At 50.7% G+C, this 19,263-nt stretch overlaps 1 protein-coding gene across 1 annotated transcript; it reads left to right on the top strand.

Annotated features, from left to right (window-relative positions):
• Positions 1–11,101: 11,101 nt before the first annotated feature.
• On the top strand, positions 11,102–18,988 carry LOC132250767 (interferon-induced very large GTPase 1-like). The gene has a single exon (XM_059728062.1). It carries the CDS (start codon positions 11,149–11,151, stop codon positions 18,475–18,477), a length of 7,329 nt encoding a protein of 2,442 aa, XP_059584045.1. The 5' UTR covers positions 11,102–11,148; the 3' UTR covers positions 18,478–18,988.
• Positions 18,989–19,263: the final 275 nt, after the last annotated feature.

The following is a 19,263-nucleotide window of genomic DNA, read 5'->3' on the forward strand; positions in this document are numbered from 1 at the left end:
TGAGAAATAACTGAGGCCAGGAAGGATGGGGGACGGAGAGTGTGTGTGGGTTCATGAGGTGGGTGCAGGCCAGAAAGGAGGGGGCCCTTGGTTCTCGCTTGGACCCTGGTTCCCAGTGAGGCAAAAGCTCCCTTTCTGCAGTTTCCTCCATCATTTGTTTTTTTTTGGTGGTTCAGCTTGAAAAGGAGCACTGGGGGACGAGCTAGCTCATGGGTCACCTGTGGTGTGGCAGGTAGGGTACTGTGCTGAACACAACACAATACTTAGGTCAGCCCACGTCTGAGGGAGGAAGCCTGGCACCCGTGGAAAACATGTTAAAGCAACATATAGCAAGCCAAAAAAGAATTAGAGGCGCATGTAGCAAAAGGTGCTAACAGTTTATAATAACGACTTTTGAAAAATACATCAGAGGCAGGAAGCCAGCTGCAGTAGGGGTGGGCAAAATACGGCCTGTGGGCCACACGCGGTCCACCAGGCCGTTCTATGTGGCCTACGGGGCCCCTAAAATTTTTATAACATTAATATTTATCTGCCCCTGGCTGCCTGTCAAAGATGACAGTAGCCAGGGGCAATAGGACCCATAGGGAGGCAGTGGCAGATCTAAGCCCCAGCTTCAAGTCTGGCCCACCCAACCTCTTCCCCCCACCCCAGCAGGAAGCCTCTGCCTAGAGGGGCTTGTGGAGGCTTCCGGCCCGGGGCTGTTCCTGCCGCACAGCGCTGGAGGGGAATACAGATAAGAAGGAGGAGGAAGGGAGGAGCACAGGCGATTGGCCCAGTCCTCAGGTCTGGGGCAGGCCTGGCTGGCTCCTGCAGTCCCAGCAATGCCCCTAGGAACCAGGTGGTGCCCAAGTACAGTGGGCAGGGTGAGTGGGAAAATGGCTGCTGTACGCGGGGAAATGGGCAGCGAGTGGGCGCGTGGAGTGCAGTGACAGCCATGTGGGAGTGCAGGGCTTGCTCCAGTGCCCTGGGCCACCACCAGTGGGGCCCAGAGCAGGGCAGCACGAGCGTGGGATCTGGACTGGCTGGGGCTCTGTGGAGCTGGGCTGTGCTGTGCCAGGAGGGAGACGGAGAAGCCAGGCTGGCTCCATAGAGCCTCTGCTGGCCCGGACACCATGCTTCTGCCACCCAGCTCTGGGCCCTGCAGGTGCCGGCCCTGGTGCACCAGCACGGGACCCGTGCTTCCACCCAACTGTTGCTGTGCTCTGTGCACCCACTCGCTCCCCCTTCTGCCCACCTTTCGCAGCCATTTCCCCACTCCCCTGCCCACCTGCCATTGGCAGATCCAGCCCCACCTGGTTCCCAGCTGCATCGCCAGGACTGCAGGAGTATTGTGTCCAGGTCTGGGCGCTGCACTTCAGGAGGGGTGTGGACAGCATGGAGAGGGGCCAGAGGAGGCCACCCACATGATCGGGGGCAGCAGGGCAGGCCCTACGAGGAGAAGTTATGGGACCTGAACCTGTTCAGCCTCCATAAGAGAAGACTGAGGGGGATCTAGTGGCCATCTATAAACTCACCCTGGGGGACTAGAGGGGATTGGGTGAGACCCTGTTCCCCTGAGCACCTCCTGGAGTAACAAGGAACAACGTCCACAAATTGACTGAGAATGGGTTCTGCCTAGACATCAGGAGGCACTGCTTCCCAGTCAGGGTGGCTAGGGTCTGGAACCAGCTTCCAAGGGAAGTGGTGCTGGCTCCTACCCTGGGGTCTTTAAAAGGAGGCTTGATAACTACCTAGCTGGGGTCATTTGAGCTTAAAATTAGCAGGGGTCATAAGAGCCCTGTATTCATTCCTGCCCAGGGCAGGGGGTCGGATTCGATGATCTGCTCAGGTCCCCTCTGACCCTACTTTTATGAAACTATGAAACTATGTGGCCCTTGATGGCTTGCCAAAACTTGGTAAGCGACCCTGTACCCAAAATAATTGCCTACCCCTGAGCTAGGGAATTGGAGGGACCATTAGATGACCAAGGCTGAAAGGATCATAGCAGAGAAACGAAAAAAAGGTCATTGCATCAGCGTTTTTAGTAGAAGGTACTGGGGACATTCCCATGGCAGATCAATCCTTTCTAGTAGGTGGGTGTGAAGAGTTGGACCGCACTGAAGGACAAGAGAGGATATTTTAGAACAAATGAATACATAAAATAACAATAAGGCACCACGACTGGATGGCATTCACCCAACTCAAAGGTGGAATTGCAGAACTGCTGGCAATAGCATCTCACCTATCATTACAAATGGCCTCTGAGCCAAAGGATTGGTGGGCTGCCAGTATAACACCCATCTTCAAAAGGGGCTCCAGAGGTGTCCCTGGGAACTACAGACCAGTGAGTCACTTCCATCCCTGGCAAGTTGGCAGGATATCTAATAGAGAATAAAATCAGTAATCATAGGGGCAGATATGATCTGCTGGGGAGGAGCCAGCATGGCTTGTATAAAGGGAAATCCTGTCTCACCAATCTGTTACAAGGGTGTAGGTTGTAGCCATGTTACAAGGTCTAAGGACACAGGCAGACAAGGTTCTTTGGGTAGAGCTGATGTTTTTTATTAGGCCTACTCAAATAGTTGGAAAAATTCTTGTTTGCAAGCTTTTGGGTCTAAATAACCTTTGTCAGGCTGAGGAAGCATCTGCAGTTGGGTTGTGCTCTCCCTGGACGGAGTGAATAGTAAAGAAGCCAGAGGCTGGTGTGCGTGCAAGAACGGCAGTCAGTGAAGATGTGAGTTGAGGAGTCAGTGGGTGAGACAGAGGTTGGTGGGGTGGGAGGGGAGAACGAATGTAGCAGGTGAACGGTGGAGATGTACCTGTGGAGTCAGATGTCAGGCAGGTTATAATGTGTCAGAAACCCAGTGTCTCTATTTAGTCCATGGTTTTTTCGTCCATGATAAAAAAATAACTTCAACAGTAAGTACTCAATGCTGGGTTCTGAACTGGCTATTACAACTCCGGAAAGAGACCTTAGTGGCCCTGTAGATACTTCTCTGAAAACATCAGCTCAGGTGTAGCAGTGACCAAAACAGCCAATAAAATGCTGGGCATCATTAAGAAAGGAACTGAAAACAAGACAGAGAACATCATCCTGCCGTTACACAAATCCATGCTGAAGCTGAACCCACATCTTAAATACTGTGTGAAGTTCTGGTCTCACATCTCAAAGGGGATGGGAGTAGAATTAGAAAAGGTCCAGAGAAGAGCAACCCAAATGATCCGGGACCATACCAGGAGAGACTAGAAAGGTTAGGACTCTTTGGTTAGGAAAGGAGAAGGATGAGGGGGGATATGACAGAGGTCTGATGATGATGGGGAGATCACTTGCGAACGAGTAAGGTTGTCTTCCATAGACCTGAGTAGTGAGACCGCAGGTGGCTCCATAGCCCGATTCTGGAGCCACATGTCTTGTCGCAGTGAGGACAGGTGTTTCCAGGAGGGATGGGCACTGTGTTGCTGCGTTGCATGTTCTGATGTTCCTTTCGCCTGTTCCTCTTTTCCTCTTCTGCCTGTCGACAAGCTGTTTCAAAGTGTTGAGGTCCCTCCCAAAGAGCCTTCCTCCATTGTAGTCAGTCCCAAGCAAGAGTCTCCCAAGTGTTGATGTCAATGTTGCACCTCTTCATGTTTGCCTTCAGGGTGTCTTTGAAGCACTCGCTTTGCCCTCCACAACTTTCCTGACCTTCTTTCAGCTGTGAGAAAAATATTCTCTTTGGAAGGTGGGAGTCAGGCATGCAAACAGCATGACCTGTCCAGAGAAGTCTCTGTTGGATTATCCTGGCCTCAGTGCTGTTGGAGTCTGCTTTGGTCAGGACGCTGATGTTTGTGCTATCAGACGCACAAACATCAGCGTCTGATAGAGGCCCATAATATTGTGAACGGTGTGGACCAGCTGAAAAGGGAGCTGTTGTTCACCAAGACCCAGAGTACTAGAACTGGGGGCCACCTGCTGACATTAGTAGGAAACAGGTCGAAAACCAACAGGAGAAAGTAGTTTTTTATGCAATGTGTAGGTGAATTGTAGAATTAATCGTCACAGGAGGTGGTGGAGGCAGAGAGCTCAACCAGGTTCAAAAAAGAGCTATATAAATTCATGTATCATAGATCAATTAATGGCAATGGACGAGAATGGCTTGAGATATTTCCTTTGGTATCTCAAAACCTATAATTATGGACACTGTGAAGGGTACTGAAGAGGGAATAGATCACTTTGGAAATATCATAGAAGATCATCGAAAATGAGGATTGGAAGAGACCTCAGGAGGTCACATCTAGTCCAGCCCCTTGCTCCAAGTAGGACCCCTAGATCATCCCAGGCCAGACTCGCGGGGTCTTAAAAACCTCCAAGGACACAGATTCCGTCATCTCTCGGTTCCAGTGCTTTACTACCCTCCTCGTGAGGGATTTCTTATAACATCTCACCTCAGCTTCCCTTGCTGCAACTTCCCCCAGTGCTCCTTGTTCATCATGTATTCATAGAAGTCGGGTCAGAAGGGACCTTGTAGATCAAGTCCGACCCCGTGCCCTGGGCAGGAAAAAAAGCGGGCTCAAATGACCCCAGCCAGGTAGGCGTCTAGCCTCCTCTTAAAGACCCCAGGGTAGGAGCCAGCATCCCTTCCCTTGGAAGTTGGTTCCAGATCCTAGCCGCCCTGACTGTGAAGTAGTTCCTACTTATGTCTAGTCTAAACCTACTCTCTAACAACTTGTGGCCGTTATTCCTTGTTACCCCGGGAGCGCAAGGGGGAACAAGGTCTCCCCCAAACCCTGCTGGTCCCCCCTGATGAGTTTATAGCTAGCCACCAGGTCCCCCTCAGCCTTCTCTTGCGAAGGCTGAACAGGTTCAGGTCCCGTAGCCTCTCCTCGTAGGGCCTGCCCTGCTGTCCCCTAATCATGCGGGTGGCCCTCTTCTGAACCCTCTCCATGCTGTCCACATCCCTCCTGAAGTGCGACGCCCAGAACTGGACGCAGTACTCCACCTGTGGCCTGACCAGTGTCACATAGAGGGGGAGGATCACCTCCTTGGCCCTGCTTGCAATGCATCTGTGGATGAACGACTAGGTACGGTTGGCCCTACTGACCGTGATCTCACTTGTTGGCCCATGTTCATCTTCAAGTCAATAATGACTCTGTGGCAGAAAGCCACCTTTGTCTCCGCCCAAAGTCTCTGCTCTGTGACAGTTTGATAAAGATGGGCCCAGGAAAGAGACACATCCTTACCCTGTCTCTCTAGCTAACCTGAGCTGGATACATCCTGAGGGAGGGGGGAAACCTGCTCCCTCTGCCTACATGACTGGCATCACACACCTGCGTGAGGGGCTTCCTTCCTGGTGGGCTAGAGTCTGCCCAGCAGCTAGTGATGTTTTTCAAATTGGTTGGCTGACAGCCAACAGGTGCTGGCCTCCATCCAACCCGCCACAGATTCCAAGAGCTCTTTCTGCCACCATGCTCTCGAGAAGGGAGTTTCCCAGCTTTTAAGTGTGCTGCTGGTTCCTATTGCCCAAGTGCAGCACCCTGCACTTGTCAGTATTGAAACCCATCCTATTTTTGTTAGCCCACCCCTGTAACCTGTCCAGGTCCTGATGTAATCTGTCCTTCCCTACTAGCATGCCCACTTCACCCCAAATCTCGGTATCATCAGCAAATTTAAACGGGCTGCTTTTCACCCCATCCTCCAAGTTACTAATAAAGAAATTGAACAGTGCGGGCCCAAAGACTGAGCCCTGGGGGACCCCACTGCCCACTTCCCTCCAGGCTGAAAAAGACCACTACCCTCTGAGTACGACCGTTCAGCCAATTTGCGATCCATCTGACTGTGTAGGCATCGATGCCACAGTCACCTCGTTTTTTTAATGGGGATGGGATAGCAGACAGTGTCAAAGGCCTTGCTAAAGTCCAGAAAGACTACATCCACTGCGACACCTGAGTCCAGTGCTTTTGTGACCTGATCGTAGAAGGCAATCAGGTTGGTCTTACAGGACCTGTCCCTAATTAAACCATGCAGCTTGCCCTTGAGCATCATCCCTGCTGCTGGCCCATCACAGATGTGCTCCTTGATAATCTTCTGAAAGAGTTTCCCCAGGATTGAAGTAAGACTAACGGGCCTATAGTTGCCCGGGTCCTCCCTCCTCCCTTTTTTAAAGATGGGGACCACGCTGGCTATCTTCCAGTCATCTGGCACCTGGCCAGAGCACCATGAGTGCTCGTAAAGCTGTGCCAGGGGCCCCGCAATAACCCCTGCCAGTTCCCTCAACACCCTGGGGTGGAGAGCATCTGGACCCGCTGATTTGAACACGTCCAGCCCCTCCAGAAGCTCTCTAACCCGGTCCTCCCTGACCTTAGGCCTGGCAGCATTTCTCCCGAGTCCGTCTGGAATCCTGGCTGGGGAGTCCCGGTCCCAAGACAAGAAAATGGAGGCGAAGAATTTGTCAAAGAGGTCTGCTTTCTCCTCTGGTGCAACCACCAGATTGCCAAGCATATCCTGCAGGGGCCCCGCATTACCCGGTGCCTTCTTCTTTCTCCCTATATATTTAAAAAAGGACTTTGTATTATCTTGATACTTGACAATAGCCCTAGCTCTGTATCTGCCTTAGCTTTCCTAACAGCCCCACTACAGACCCGAGCAGTGGTGGTATACTCCTCATTGGTGATAGCCCCTCCCTTCCACAGGGTGTACGCCTCCTTTTGGGCAATCAGGCATTCATGGATGCCTTTGGTGAGCCAGGGGGCCTTCTGGGCACTCCTGCTCCCCTTGCTTCTTGTTGGGATTGTCACCCCTTGGGCTCTGAGTATCGTCTCCTTAAGGAACGACCAGTCATCTTGGGCACTGAGTTCCCCTACTCTTGAGGACCCCAGTGCTTCTCCTACTAATCTCAACTCATTCAAGTTGTCCCTCTTAAAGTCTAGGGCTACTGCCTTGCTGCAGGACCTTGACACCCTGTGCTGGATGGTGAATTCCAGCAAGTGATGATCACTATCACCCAGGTGGTCGAGGACCTGGAGCCCTCTTACCAGGTCATCACCTGTAGCCAGGACCAGGTCCAGCAGGGCATTCCCCCTGGTGGGACTGTGCACCTCCTGGGTTAGGTGGAGGTCCTGTATCTCATCCAGGAACCTCCGTGAGTGGTCTGACCTGGCTGACTGCTCCTCCCAGCAGATGTCCAGGTAATTTAGATCACCCATGACAGCTACGTCCCTTGCTTTAAGTGCCTCCGCAAGCTGACCCAAGAATTTGCAGTCCAGCTCTTCCCCTTGGGTTGGTTGGGGGGTCTGTAGTAGACCCCCACCATTAAGTCCCTTTCCCCATGACCCCCCTGTATCCTGACCCAGAGCACTTCAGCCTGCCCCTCCTCTGACCCCATCCTGCTGGTTGAGTATGTGTCTTGTTCTTTGACGTAGAGCGTCACACCCCCGCCTTTCCTCCCCGCTCTATCCCACCTGTATAGTCTGTGTTCCTTAATGTTAACCGCCCAGTCGTGGGATGAATCCCACCAGGTTTCTGTGAGCCCTACTATGTCTGGGTTTGAACAGGCTATTCGGACGGCAAGTTCCTCCTGCTTATTCCCATACTGCGATGGTTGGTATAGAGGCATTTAAGGCCTCATATTGCTGCGTGTGCCACCTCTGTCAGAAATGCCACCGTCTGTGTCCCTCTCCAGAGATCTGTCTCTGCCAGCATGAGAGGCTTGTGTTGAATCCCTCAGGGCGGGGATCTCCCTCCCTTGTCTACATGACAAAAGCCTGGTGCCTGGGAGGCGGATGATCTTGTCACCTGGGGAAGGGGGGAGGGAAAGCCCCGGTCACCTGCCCAGGTAGCCAGTGATGCTTTTTTAGATTGGTGGGCTTGTGGCCAGTACTGGCAGCTTCGATTGGACCGGGCTGCTGAGGTCAGAGAGGTTATTTAAAGGCCTGGTCCAGGAAGAAGGCAGCCATTTAGCCATGAGGTCACCCAGGTGAATCTGAAACTGGCTCTCTCTTCATAACCGCACGCTCCAAGAGTGGCCTGCCTCCAGAGGGTAACTCCAGCCACCTCTGGATGATGCATGTGAGTAAGCTACTCGAGATCCGACTAGATATTTAGCTTACAGTAACTCAGATGCGTGTTTAAACGGCTACCGTCAGCCATACTGGTTTGCTCTATGGGATTCCTCTGATATTCCTCTGATAATGTTCTATCTTTTACCCTGTTTTCACCCTGCCCCCTGAATCAATAAAGTTCTCCTTTGTGACCGATGTGGGAGACTTATTGAGGGGTGGGTCTAAATTATGCCGAGGAGGCCCCTTAGGTCTGTGGACTAAGGGGCAGGTTGGACAAGTGGGCAGAAAACAACAGGATGCAGTTCGACAAGGAGAAATGCAAAGTGCTGCACCTAGGGAGGAAAAATGTCCAGCACACCTACAGCCTAGGGAATGACCTGCTGGGTGGCACGGAAGTGGAGAGGGATGTTGGAGTCCTAGTGGACTCCAAGATGAACATGAGCCGGCAGTGTGACGAAGCCATCAGAAAAGCCAATGGCACTTTATCGTGCATCAGCAGATGCATGACGAACAGATCCAAGGAGGTGATACTTCCCCTCTATCGGGCGCTGGTCAGACCGCAGTTGGAGTACTGCGTGCAATTCTGGGCACCGCACTTCAAGAGGGATGCGGATAACCTGGAGAGGGTCCAGAGAAGGGCCACACGTATGGTCAAGGGCCTGCAGACCAAGCCCTACGAGGAGAGACTAGAGCACCTGGACCTTTTCAGCCTCCGCAAGAGAAGGTTGAGAGGCGACCTTGTAGCTGCCTATAAGTTCATCACAGGGGCACAGAAGGGAATTGGGGATGTTTTATTCACCAAGGCGCCCCCGGGGGTTACAAGAAACAATGGCCACAAGCTAGCAGAGAGCAGATTTAGATTGGACATTAGGAAGAACTTCTTCACAGTTCGAGTGGCCAAGGTCTGGACCGGGCTCCCAAGGGAGGTGGTGCTCTCCCCTACCCTGGGGGTCTTCAAGAGGAGGTTAGATGAGTATCTAGCTGGGGTCATCTAGACCCAGCACTCTTTCCTGCTTATGCAGGGGATCGGACTCGATGATCTATTGAGGTCCCTTCCGACCCTAACATCTATGAATCTATGAATCTAAGGGAGGCTTCCCTAATCAGCCCCTGACTTGGGAAGTGGCACAAGTGCTTATATTGGGTCTAGTACGCATTGGTCGATCAGGCCTGTGTTCTCCAAGGTACGCAGAGCCAGAATTGAGTCCAGAGCCTTGGATGGTGGCAGCGGGAACCCCAGGCTAGCGGGTGTGCTCCAGGGAAGGGGTCGGCCGGACGTGAGGCACCCCAGGAAGGCACTCGGAGCTGGGAAGGTGGTCGGGTGCAGGGAGGTGGGCGGCTCAACGCAGGAGTGCCCCCTACTGGCCCGCCACACCACCCCCTGATTTTGAAGACTATCTGGACCCCTGTTATGTACCTGGGTACTCCTTGCGTATGTTACCTGTCTTGGTTGGGAGGTGTCCTTAAGTCTTCCTGCGGCCTCATCCTCCGCTGAAGCTACTTTAAAGCTCGCCGCACGAGATCAGCCAACCTGAAAGAAAGGACATGCTTGCCTTTAGGAGAGAGATGTAGTCCATCCCGCCCAAGGAAGTCCCCTGCACAAAAGCATGGGTCGTTATCCAGGAACCCGAGGCCTGCCTGGCAGCACCAACCTCATAACTGCCGGTTGACCTCGCCAATGCAGGCCTTGTGTCGCCGTCCACACCTACTCACTGGGAGAATAGAGGAGAATACCACCTATGCCCCTGTCTCTTTGAGCTTGGCCTCCAGGGCCTCGAAGTCCTTCATGATGTGGTCTGGGTTGCCCCTGGCCAAGTCATTCCTTCCCACATGGATGAGAACCATGGGGTACTGGTCTGAGGGTCGGTTATAGGCCGGGATCCTCTCCGTGATGTCCCAAACCCGAGCCCCAGGCAGGAAGCAGACCTCTTGTGCCATGGGGTCGGGACAGCAGATGGGACCCTCCAGTCCTCATAGGATGGAGTCCTCAATGACAAGGATCCAGCGTTTCTTCCTGCTGGTGTTCGTTCTCTGGGCCGTTGGTGTTGTGTGGAAGTTGGAATCATCCCCACTCGAGGCACCTCCTTCATACTTCTCCATCACGGCTGCCAGGGCCTCATACCTGTTTCCCAGTTGTACCCGGGGAGCCTCTACCAGGCTAGCCCAAGCATCTCTGGATCTGGTGGACACCTTCTGCCACTCCTGTGTTGGACGCATCTCCTTGGGGGGCTGGACAGTGGACGACTGGGCCTGCAGTGAACAGAAATAGGAGTCAATTTCAAACTCTGCAGCCCTGATGCCCCTCAGCCTGGAGCTCCCTCACCTGCTCCTCCAGAGCCCTCAGTCAGGCACAGGAGGGACAGGCAAGGCAACCCCCACCCCCACCATCCGCCAGGACCCCACTGAGCCTCCCCCACAGACAGAGGGGCAAGGGGCCGATGACCCTAGCATGAGCTCTGTCTGGGTGGAGTCCTCAGAAGAGCCCAGGGCAGGCGGTGGTGCCAGGGCCCCTAGCAGTCATGCTCCGCGTCTGCACCATGTCCATGGAGCTGATTCTACTGCTCTTGCTTGATGGAGGTACCCCCTGACCTCACGCCTGCCTTATGCAAATGCTGGTGCACTCTTACAGAGCGTGCAGTTTTCATGCGCTGCTCGCGTGTGGCTCGGGAGTGCAGCTCCCTGTCTGGTGAACTAAGAGGGGTCCGAAGGGCTTCCCCTTGGGATCCATCTCAGCTGCGCCGCACCCTCTACCCCACTTACCTGAGGGGGATCAGCTGCCTGTGAAGACTAAGTCAAAAAAGGCAATGAGCACTTCAGCCTTTCCTGCATCCTCTGTCACCGGGTTGCCTCCCCCATTCAGGAAGGGACCCACACTTCCCCTGATCCTTCTCTCGCTACCGGCATACTTGTAGATCCCTTCTTGTTATCCTTCATGTCCTTTGCTAGCTGCACCTCCAACTGTGCTTTGGCCTTCCTGACTTCATCCCTGCATGCCCGAGCAATCCTCTTTTAAGCCTCCTTAGTTATTTGACCAAGTGTACACTTCTTATAAGTTTCCTTTTTGTGCTTTAGCTTACTGAAGAGTTCCCTGATAAGCCAAACTGGTAACACAAGTCTGATTTCCCCTTTCACAGCATGTCTGGAGAAGATGAAAAACCTGAAGATCTGATTCAGAGAGATCCTGTTCAGGAAGAACTGCTGACCAGACTTCATGGCGTGGGACTCTGCTCAGAGTACTGGCTCCCTAAGCTACGGGACAAACTGGGGGTTACCTCTCTACAAGCTTTGAAACACCTGCAGTATGAAGACTATCTAAAGCTTGAGTGTGAAACGTGGTACCCATGGGAAAAGCGGGCACTTCAACAGCTTCTCAAATTAACAGACAGCAAGACAACAATGAAGCAGCTGCAGGAAGAGTGCTTGGAGAGGCTACAGAAGAAGCAAGAAAAAGCCAAGCTAGCACTGGAGGAGCTAAAGGAAATGCAGGAAAGTGGCCGAAGCCGCCACGAGGAAGAGGTGAAATGCAAAGAGGAACGCCTGTGGCAAGCAATGGATGTACCCCGCGAGTACTGGGTGGCGTCTGAGAAGCCTTTGGTGGAGGTGATAGAGAACATGCAGAAGCAACTAAACCTCCTGGAGGAGTCGGTGTCCAAGGGGGAGAACATCCCCGACGAGGAGGTGCTGAGGCGGGCGTCAGGAGGGCTGGCCCTGCAAGGCATTTACAGAACAGACAAGCTTGAGGACCTGCTGGAGAAGAGAGAGCCGCTCATAACCGTCCCGTACAGATTCAAGCTCTCCAGCCCAGAGCAAGGGTCCCTGTTTGAGACGAAGGCGTTTTCCTCGTCCAGAGAAGAATCCACCTTCACCAAGACCATAGAGAAGCTGGGCTTCAGCACGAGTGTTGCAGCCAAAGGTGGATTCTGGGGGTTTAGTGCCGAAACCAGCACAGATTACAGCACAGCTTCAGAACATGAAGAAACCCACAGGTCCCGCTGTGAGCACACGTACATTTGCACTGCCAAGTACAGCTACATCCCGCTGGCCTCCTGCTACTTCCCAAAGGACCAGCTTCGACTGTCCAGGCCAGCACTGCAAGAGCTAACAGGGATCGAGCAGCTTCTGAGTCACACCCCGGAGCCAGACAGGCTGGAGATGCTGAAGAGCCGCTGCGGGGGTTTCTTCACCAGATTCGGGTCTCATGTCAACCAGGGCCCCCTCCACTTCGGTGGGATCTTCTGGTGGAAAGCATCTTCTGAGGGATTTCGGGCAGAGCAGCTGGACGAGGTGAAGAAACAGACATCGGATGCCCTTAACTCCTACGTAGGGGGCAGCTTCACGGGCTTTGGTTTCAGCGCTGCAGGGGTGGTTAAGGTATCAGCGTCGAACTCTGCAGCATCGCTCCAGGGCACAGGGAGGAAAAACCAGGAAACAAAGATTCGGCTGTTTGCGACCAAGATGGGAGGCCCCCCTGACGTGGATGCTCTTGCACGATGGAAATCGGAACTTGTGATGAATAACAAAACCTGGTGCGTTATAGACCGAGGCCTCCAGCTGATCCCAGTGTGGGACATGATCCTGGCCAATCACAGACAGGACTTTGCCGACGTTCATCAGGTAAGCAAAAGTCTCCGGGCTGCCTACGCAGCACTGACAAACCAAAGCACCAGCCCGTTGTTTGGAGAGGGATTAATTAGCGCAGTAGATGAGGCGAAGGCATTCTTGGAGGATCTGAAGACCTGGCACGTCACTGGGGATGAAGAGCAGTTGTTGAAGTTAATGGACTTCAAACAGAAGTTGAATGAAAGAACAAAGAACTACAGCGTGTGGATCAGTGTCTGCCTGTCAGACAAGGGGCTTCAGGACTTCTTAGAAAAGACAGTTTCTCTGTGCAGAGAGTTGCCGGCACAAAACACCTTTTCCATCAGATCTCAGCTGCGCTGCCTTCTGGACCCTCACGTCTACTCCGTGAAGAACTTCCCCCGATCCTCTCTCGTTATGCAGTGGGTTTTCCACACCGAGGATGTGAGTCCAAACCCCGTCAGCGTCTCGGACTTTCCAGCCCTTACTGAGACACTGCAGCAAATGAAGAGTTACATACAGGAGGTCACCTACGAGCCACTGTCCTCTGCAGCAGCCGTTCAAGAAGCAAAGGTGAAGGCTACAACACATGTCAGCTTGGCTTTGTCTTCTCTACTGGAGGGTCTGCGGGAGAGAGCACAGACGGACACAGAACTGCTACTGCTCTCCATTGCCGCCAGCACCGGATACCAGGTGGAAAGCCACACCTTTCAGCACCTCCTTGGAAGTCCCGACATTAACTTCATGCTAAGGGAAATGCAAACAGCACATGAAGAATATTTGACTCTGAGGGATGGGGCTGTTTACAGAGCTCAGGCTTTCCTGCTGCTGACGTGTCTGACAATAACCCCCGAATCCAGAGATGTGTCTCCAGAGCAAAAGAGCAAGCGACTGGCTTTTGTAGAAGGTCGCATGGGAGACTCGTGGTGTCCTGAAATGACAAGTGTCCTTCGAAAGTATAGGGCATGGCGTGATTGGGAAGGCCTGGAAGGAGACTTGAAGTCCCTCATAGAGGGAGACGTTGAAGCCACAAATGATGATAAAAAGAAATACGGTATAAGAAAAGAAATGGAAGAAATCTTTCAAGGGACAAAAGCTTCAGATCTACCACACTCCAAACCTCTTGTGAAATCCAGCAGTGGCCAAATGCAGGAAACTACTGAAAACCAAGCGTTTCTGAATTTATTGAAGCGACTGGGACTTGCCAGCTATTATCCACAGAAAATGGGGCGAGCAGATTTCCACATCATTTACAAGACCTCTGTGCATGACAGCCAGCCCAGCAAGGACAGTGAGCTGCCATTTTATTTTTTGCAAAAGCTGATGATGCTGGACTACCGTGTAAGGTACCTGGTTTGCAAGGATGACACGAAAACTGAACAAGACCCAGCAAATGCACCAACAACCCAAGGCAATGAGGACGAATCCTCCGATACATTTGATGACTTTTTTAATGACTTCAGTGAGGAAGCCAGTGAATCTGCCATCAGTCAGACACACGTGCATCCAATGGACATCCAGATGGCAATTTTTCACTGTGCCGATGATTTCATGAGGCAATACGTTTGCACAAAGCTTGCGCTCTGCCAGTTTGCCCTCCCACTGCTGGTGCCAAGTCCTCGTGGCTCCCAGATACAATTCCCTCTTTGGGCCCTTAGCCTGCTCCACAAGAGCTGGAAAGGCGCTGAGCAATCTGGAGTGGGCACGACAACTAAAACTACCAAAAACAAACTGATTTACCGAGTGGACACCCCAGTGGTGTCCTTCATGCGCATTGGGGATTCTCCTGCTTCTTCTAAGTCTCAGATCCTGAACGCGCTGCTGAGCAAGCACAAGCACAATATCTTTTTCCATCGTCATTGCAGAGGCAGCAGCCAAGACTGCCTCCTAATGAGAGGAGTTGTGGAAATCTTCTGGTATTGTCCGGGTGGGAGAGATGACGATCGATTTGACAACTGCATTGCCTTTACTAACCTGCACGGAGATGCACGAGAACACGAGCAACAAATCCAGTTCTTACAGGAAGTTTCTTCTATTAATGTGCTTCTCATCACTGAGTCTGGTCAGAAGGACGAAAAAGGCATGAAAATTATACATGATCTCTGGCAATCTGAAAAACCTCTGATCTGTCTTCTTGCTGACAAAGAGAAGGTTGTGGCTGGAAGATCTACCCAGAACATCAAAATAGCCCTCAAGAACAGGAACGAAGCAGAGCTGATAGACGAGCTGACCACAACCATTACGCATTTCCTGGCAGGCTCACCCCGTACTGTCAGTCTGGAGGCCTGTGGAGAGATCGCTCGCCAGCACGGTTTCCTCATTGATGAAGACAAGGAAGAGTGTAAGGAAGCCAAAGCTGTGGCACAGGATCTGGTGGAGCTCTTGAAAGAGAATAAATTGCATGACATCAAGGAAAAGCTACTGCCCTTGCAAGGAGAGTTGTGGCACAAGTGGTGCAGAAAGGACAAAGAACTTACACGCCTGCAGGACAAAGGGGACCGAAGCATTGAGCAGCACCGGAGTGAGATTGAGTCAGAAAAGTCTGTGATACGAAATAAGCAGCTGAAAAGAGCATTCCTCCTCAATGACCTGATGAGGTCCATGCTTGAATTTCTCCAGAAACATCCAGAGGCCACCAAAAAGTACTTCTTGCAGTGGATGAAAGTCTTCATGGATGACCTGTCCTCCGACCGGCTTGCAGCTCTTCAGCAAAATTATCATAAATTGTGGTCTGATATCTTGGCACAAAAGAAAAAAGGAGGCGATGGTGGCTTGAAAAATAAGCTAAGAAAGTTAGAGGCACTCTCAAATGAAATAAATGATTCTACCATTGGCCTTGAGCACATTTTGAGAGAGGTTGGGCAGATTTATGAAGCTTTGGAGGCCATGAATGAAAGGGATAAATGTTTTCATGAACTACCTCAAATTGCCGCTGACCTGATGGTTTCAGGGTATCCCGTTGAGCTGATGGACGGTGACGCTTCCTACGTGCCACTAAAATGGGTGGGAGCAGTTTTTGACAGATTGATTGAGAAGCTGGGGGACAAAAAGGTGTTTGTTCTCTCGGTGCTCGGCATCCAGAGCACTGGAAAATCAACACTGCTCAACGCCATGTTTGGCCTGCAGTTCAGCGTCAGTGCAGGGCGATGCACCAGGGGAGCTTTTATGCAGCTCATTAAAGTGGATGAGAAACTCCAACAAGATCTGCACTTTGATTACTTATTTGTAGTTGATACTGAGGGGCTTCGGGCCATGGAGCTGGCCAATAAACTGTCACTTAATCATGACAACGAGCTGGCCACTTTCGTCATTGGCCTCGGCAACGTGACGTTAATCAATATATTTGGAGAGAATCCCTCAGAAATGCAGGACATCCTTCAGATCGCAGTGCAGGCTTTTCTGAGGATGAAGCAAGTCCGTCTCTCCCCAGGCTGTTTGTTTGTGCACCAAAATGTTGGCGACATCGCTGCAAAAGAGCAGAACATGGAAGGACAAAGGCGCTTGCAGGAAAAGTTAGATGAAATGACGGTCACAGCAGCCCAGCAGGAGTTCTGTGATGCCACCTGCTTTAACGATGTGATCCGGTTTGATGTGAACAGCCACATCCACTACTTTGCTCACCTGTGGGAAGGGAACCCCCCCATGGCCCCTCCAAATCCCAGTTACAGCCAGAACGTGCAGGACCTGAAGAACAGCATCCTCGCAGCTGCCAGACACGAATCCCAGGGCAGGGTCTTACAGCTCTCAGGATTAAAGGACCGCATCGGCGACCTGTGGAGCGCTTTGCTGAATGAGAATTTTATTTTCAGCTTCAAGAATTCACTGGAGATTGCAGTGTACAAGAAGTTAGAAGTGATGTATGGCCAATGGACGTGGCAGCTGAGAAGCCACATACTGGATTTGGAAACGAAACTGAGCAATCGCATTCGGAACGGAGACGTGCTCCCGGTCAGCCACGGAAATCTGGAAGGACAGGTTCAAGCAAAGTACAGTGCCATCATGAAGGAGTTTGAAGAGTATTTCAGTGAGGACAAGGACTCGGAGATGTTGATCCAGTGGAAAGGCAGCATTGAACTGAAGCTGAAAGATCTGAAGGAGTCACTTGTGGCAGAAACAAAAAAGAAATGTGAAAAACTCATTGAACTCAAGAAGAACCAAAACAAGTTAGATGCAAAGAAGTCAGAGTATGAGAATGAGCTTCTCAAAAGAAGCAAAGTTGTGGCTCTGTCACTAAAAGGCAAGGAACTGAGTGAACGCGAACTGAGACGCAGCTTTAACTCCCTCTGGACTAAGTGGGTCAGACATGTGTCCTCAGTGGCTCCAGCTGCTGAAGAGCTTGATATTAATGTTGACCTGGAGAATATCCTCCTGGAGCGTTTTAAACAGCCTAATCTAGCAGGAAGAATTAAGGATTTCTCTAGGGAAAGTAAGTTTTCTGTTGATTTTTCTAAACATATTTGCAAAAAGAAAAATTTGTTCAACATTTTAGGCTGCAGCTTAAATGAATGTGACAAAAGGAACATAGAGCAAATCACAGGTCAAATCATGGACCATGTCAAAGAATATATTGATCAGAAAGAGCAAGAAAAAGTGGATTATAATCGAGTTTACTTTTATGAAATACTGAGTGAAATTAAGGCACCTATAAACTCTCTACCCAACACCTCAAAATATACCTTCAATACAGATTATGAAATAGATCTATCTTTGTACCTATGCAAAAGGGCAGCACAAAGGTTTGAAGATATGCACACAGCCTTTAAAAAAGCAAATGATCCAGCTTTGTACCTGGAAAGCAAGAGAGAAGATTTCTTCAAGTGCTTTCAGATTTCCTGCCAAGGCGCCACCTCCATCACAACGTTTGCTGATTTCTTATGTGCCAAGCTGTCTGCAGCGCTTCCCCAGGCAGTGTACGACAAGACTGCCAATGACATCGCCGGTGAGATGAGGGCCAACTATCCAGCCTTCAATGGCAATCGATCCAAACTAGATGCCTATGTTCTGAAGTCCCTGGCAGAAGAGGAAAACTTTGAGAAGTACCAGAAGTACATTCACTTCCCAAAGGACTTCGCAGAGGGTTTTATCAAAACGTGTGTTGAGGATTATTCTTTAGACAAAAAAAATCCAAGACTGAAGACTGTCTTAAGTAGTTCTCTTGATACTTTGCGCTCTCGTGTTGTTTCAGCTATTGATGTCTCTACTAGGGTGGTCAAAGACAGAAGTGGTGATGTATCCTCATGGCTGGATGAGTTCTGCAGCAGACTTGGACAAGATCTGTGCTTTCCAAGAAGTGATCTGAAAAGCATTGAACACCAGGAGATTACAGATATAGAATTTCTGAAGAAAGCAATGAATGAAGCATTGGATCCAGTGATAGAAAAGCTAAGAAAGGGCTTTGCTGACACTGGTCTGCACTCATTGAGAAAGAAACCACACACAATCCTAGCTGAGCAGCTGGGTGGGTGCTGGGAGCAGTGTCCCTTTTGCAAAGCTGTGTGCACCAACACCATAGCTGATCATGATGGAGCCCACAGTGTTTCCTTCCATCGTCCTAAAGGTGTGAGTGGATGGCACTGGTCCACAACAAACCATCTTGTTACTGATATTTGTTCCAGTCTTGTAGCAAGTGATGGCTCTTTTTTACTTCACGATGGTCGCAAGTTCCCATACAAGAAGTACCGAGAGGTGGGACATCCGTTTGACACCTGGAACATCACGCCTGACACATCAGTGCTGCCTTACTGGAAATGGTTTGTGTGTCGTTTCAGGGAACAGTTAGAAAAGTGGCATGATAAAAAATTTGAAGGCAGAGGAGAAATTCCTTCCCAGTGGAAAGATATTGAAAAAGTGGTCGTTCTTTCAGAGCTGGAAAACTTATTAAAATAGTCAGTTGAAAGAATTTTTAGAATCATGGAAACTGGTTTCCAATTTAGAAACCATAAGAAAAAAACTTAATTTTCACAAATTGTTATTAATCATATCTTGTTTCAGAAAGCTAATTATATAAGCAAAGCTATATTCTAACCAATGCACCAAATGCCCTGATGGAAGATATGTAGGAGAGACCAAACAACATCTGCACACCAGAATGAACGCACACCGGACATCTATCAAAGACAGAAACACCCAATTACCGGTGACATTTCTCACGGGAGGGCCACTCTCTCTCCAATCTCGCAGTCCTGATCCTCAAGGGAAACTTACACAACACGTCCCAGAGACAAGCCTATGAGCTCCCTTGCATCCACCTCCTGGATACTAGAGATCAGGGACTAAACACAGACACTGGATTTTTGATACATTATAATCTGCCTGGCAACTGCCTCCCCAGCCCAGTCCCTGGCTTCTTCACTTTTCATCCCATCCAGGAAGAGCGCGCACCAACTGCTGACACTTCCTTAGCCTGACGAAGGGTTTTTGAACCCAAAAGCTTGCTTAATAACTATTTTCCAACCACTTGGGTTGGTCTAATAAAAGATATCAAATTCACCCAAGGAACCTTGTCTGCCTGTGTCCTTAGACCAACACGGCTACAACCTAAACCCCTGCAAGCTATATTCTAAGCTTTTATACAAAGTAGAGATTGATAAGATAATTCCTTCCATTGCACAGTCATGTAGCTGCTTCTCTACAATATCAGAGTCCTGTAGTAGGCCTGTGTGAATAGGAAAC

The sequence above is a fragment of the Alligator mississippiensis genome, chromosome 1, assembly GCF_030867095.1.
Source record: "Alligator mississippiensis isolate rAllMis1 chromosome 1, rAllMis1, whole genome shotgun sequence".
NCBI lineage: Eukaryota > Metazoa > Chordata > Crocodylia > Alligatoridae > Alligator > Alligator mississippiensis.

Bases quoted from the DNA above. Each gene is read 5' to 3' on its own strand.
- LOC132250767 (XM_059728062.1), top strand. From the start codon at position 11,149: ATGTCTGGAGAAGATGAAAAACCTGAAGATCTGATTCAGAGAGATCCT.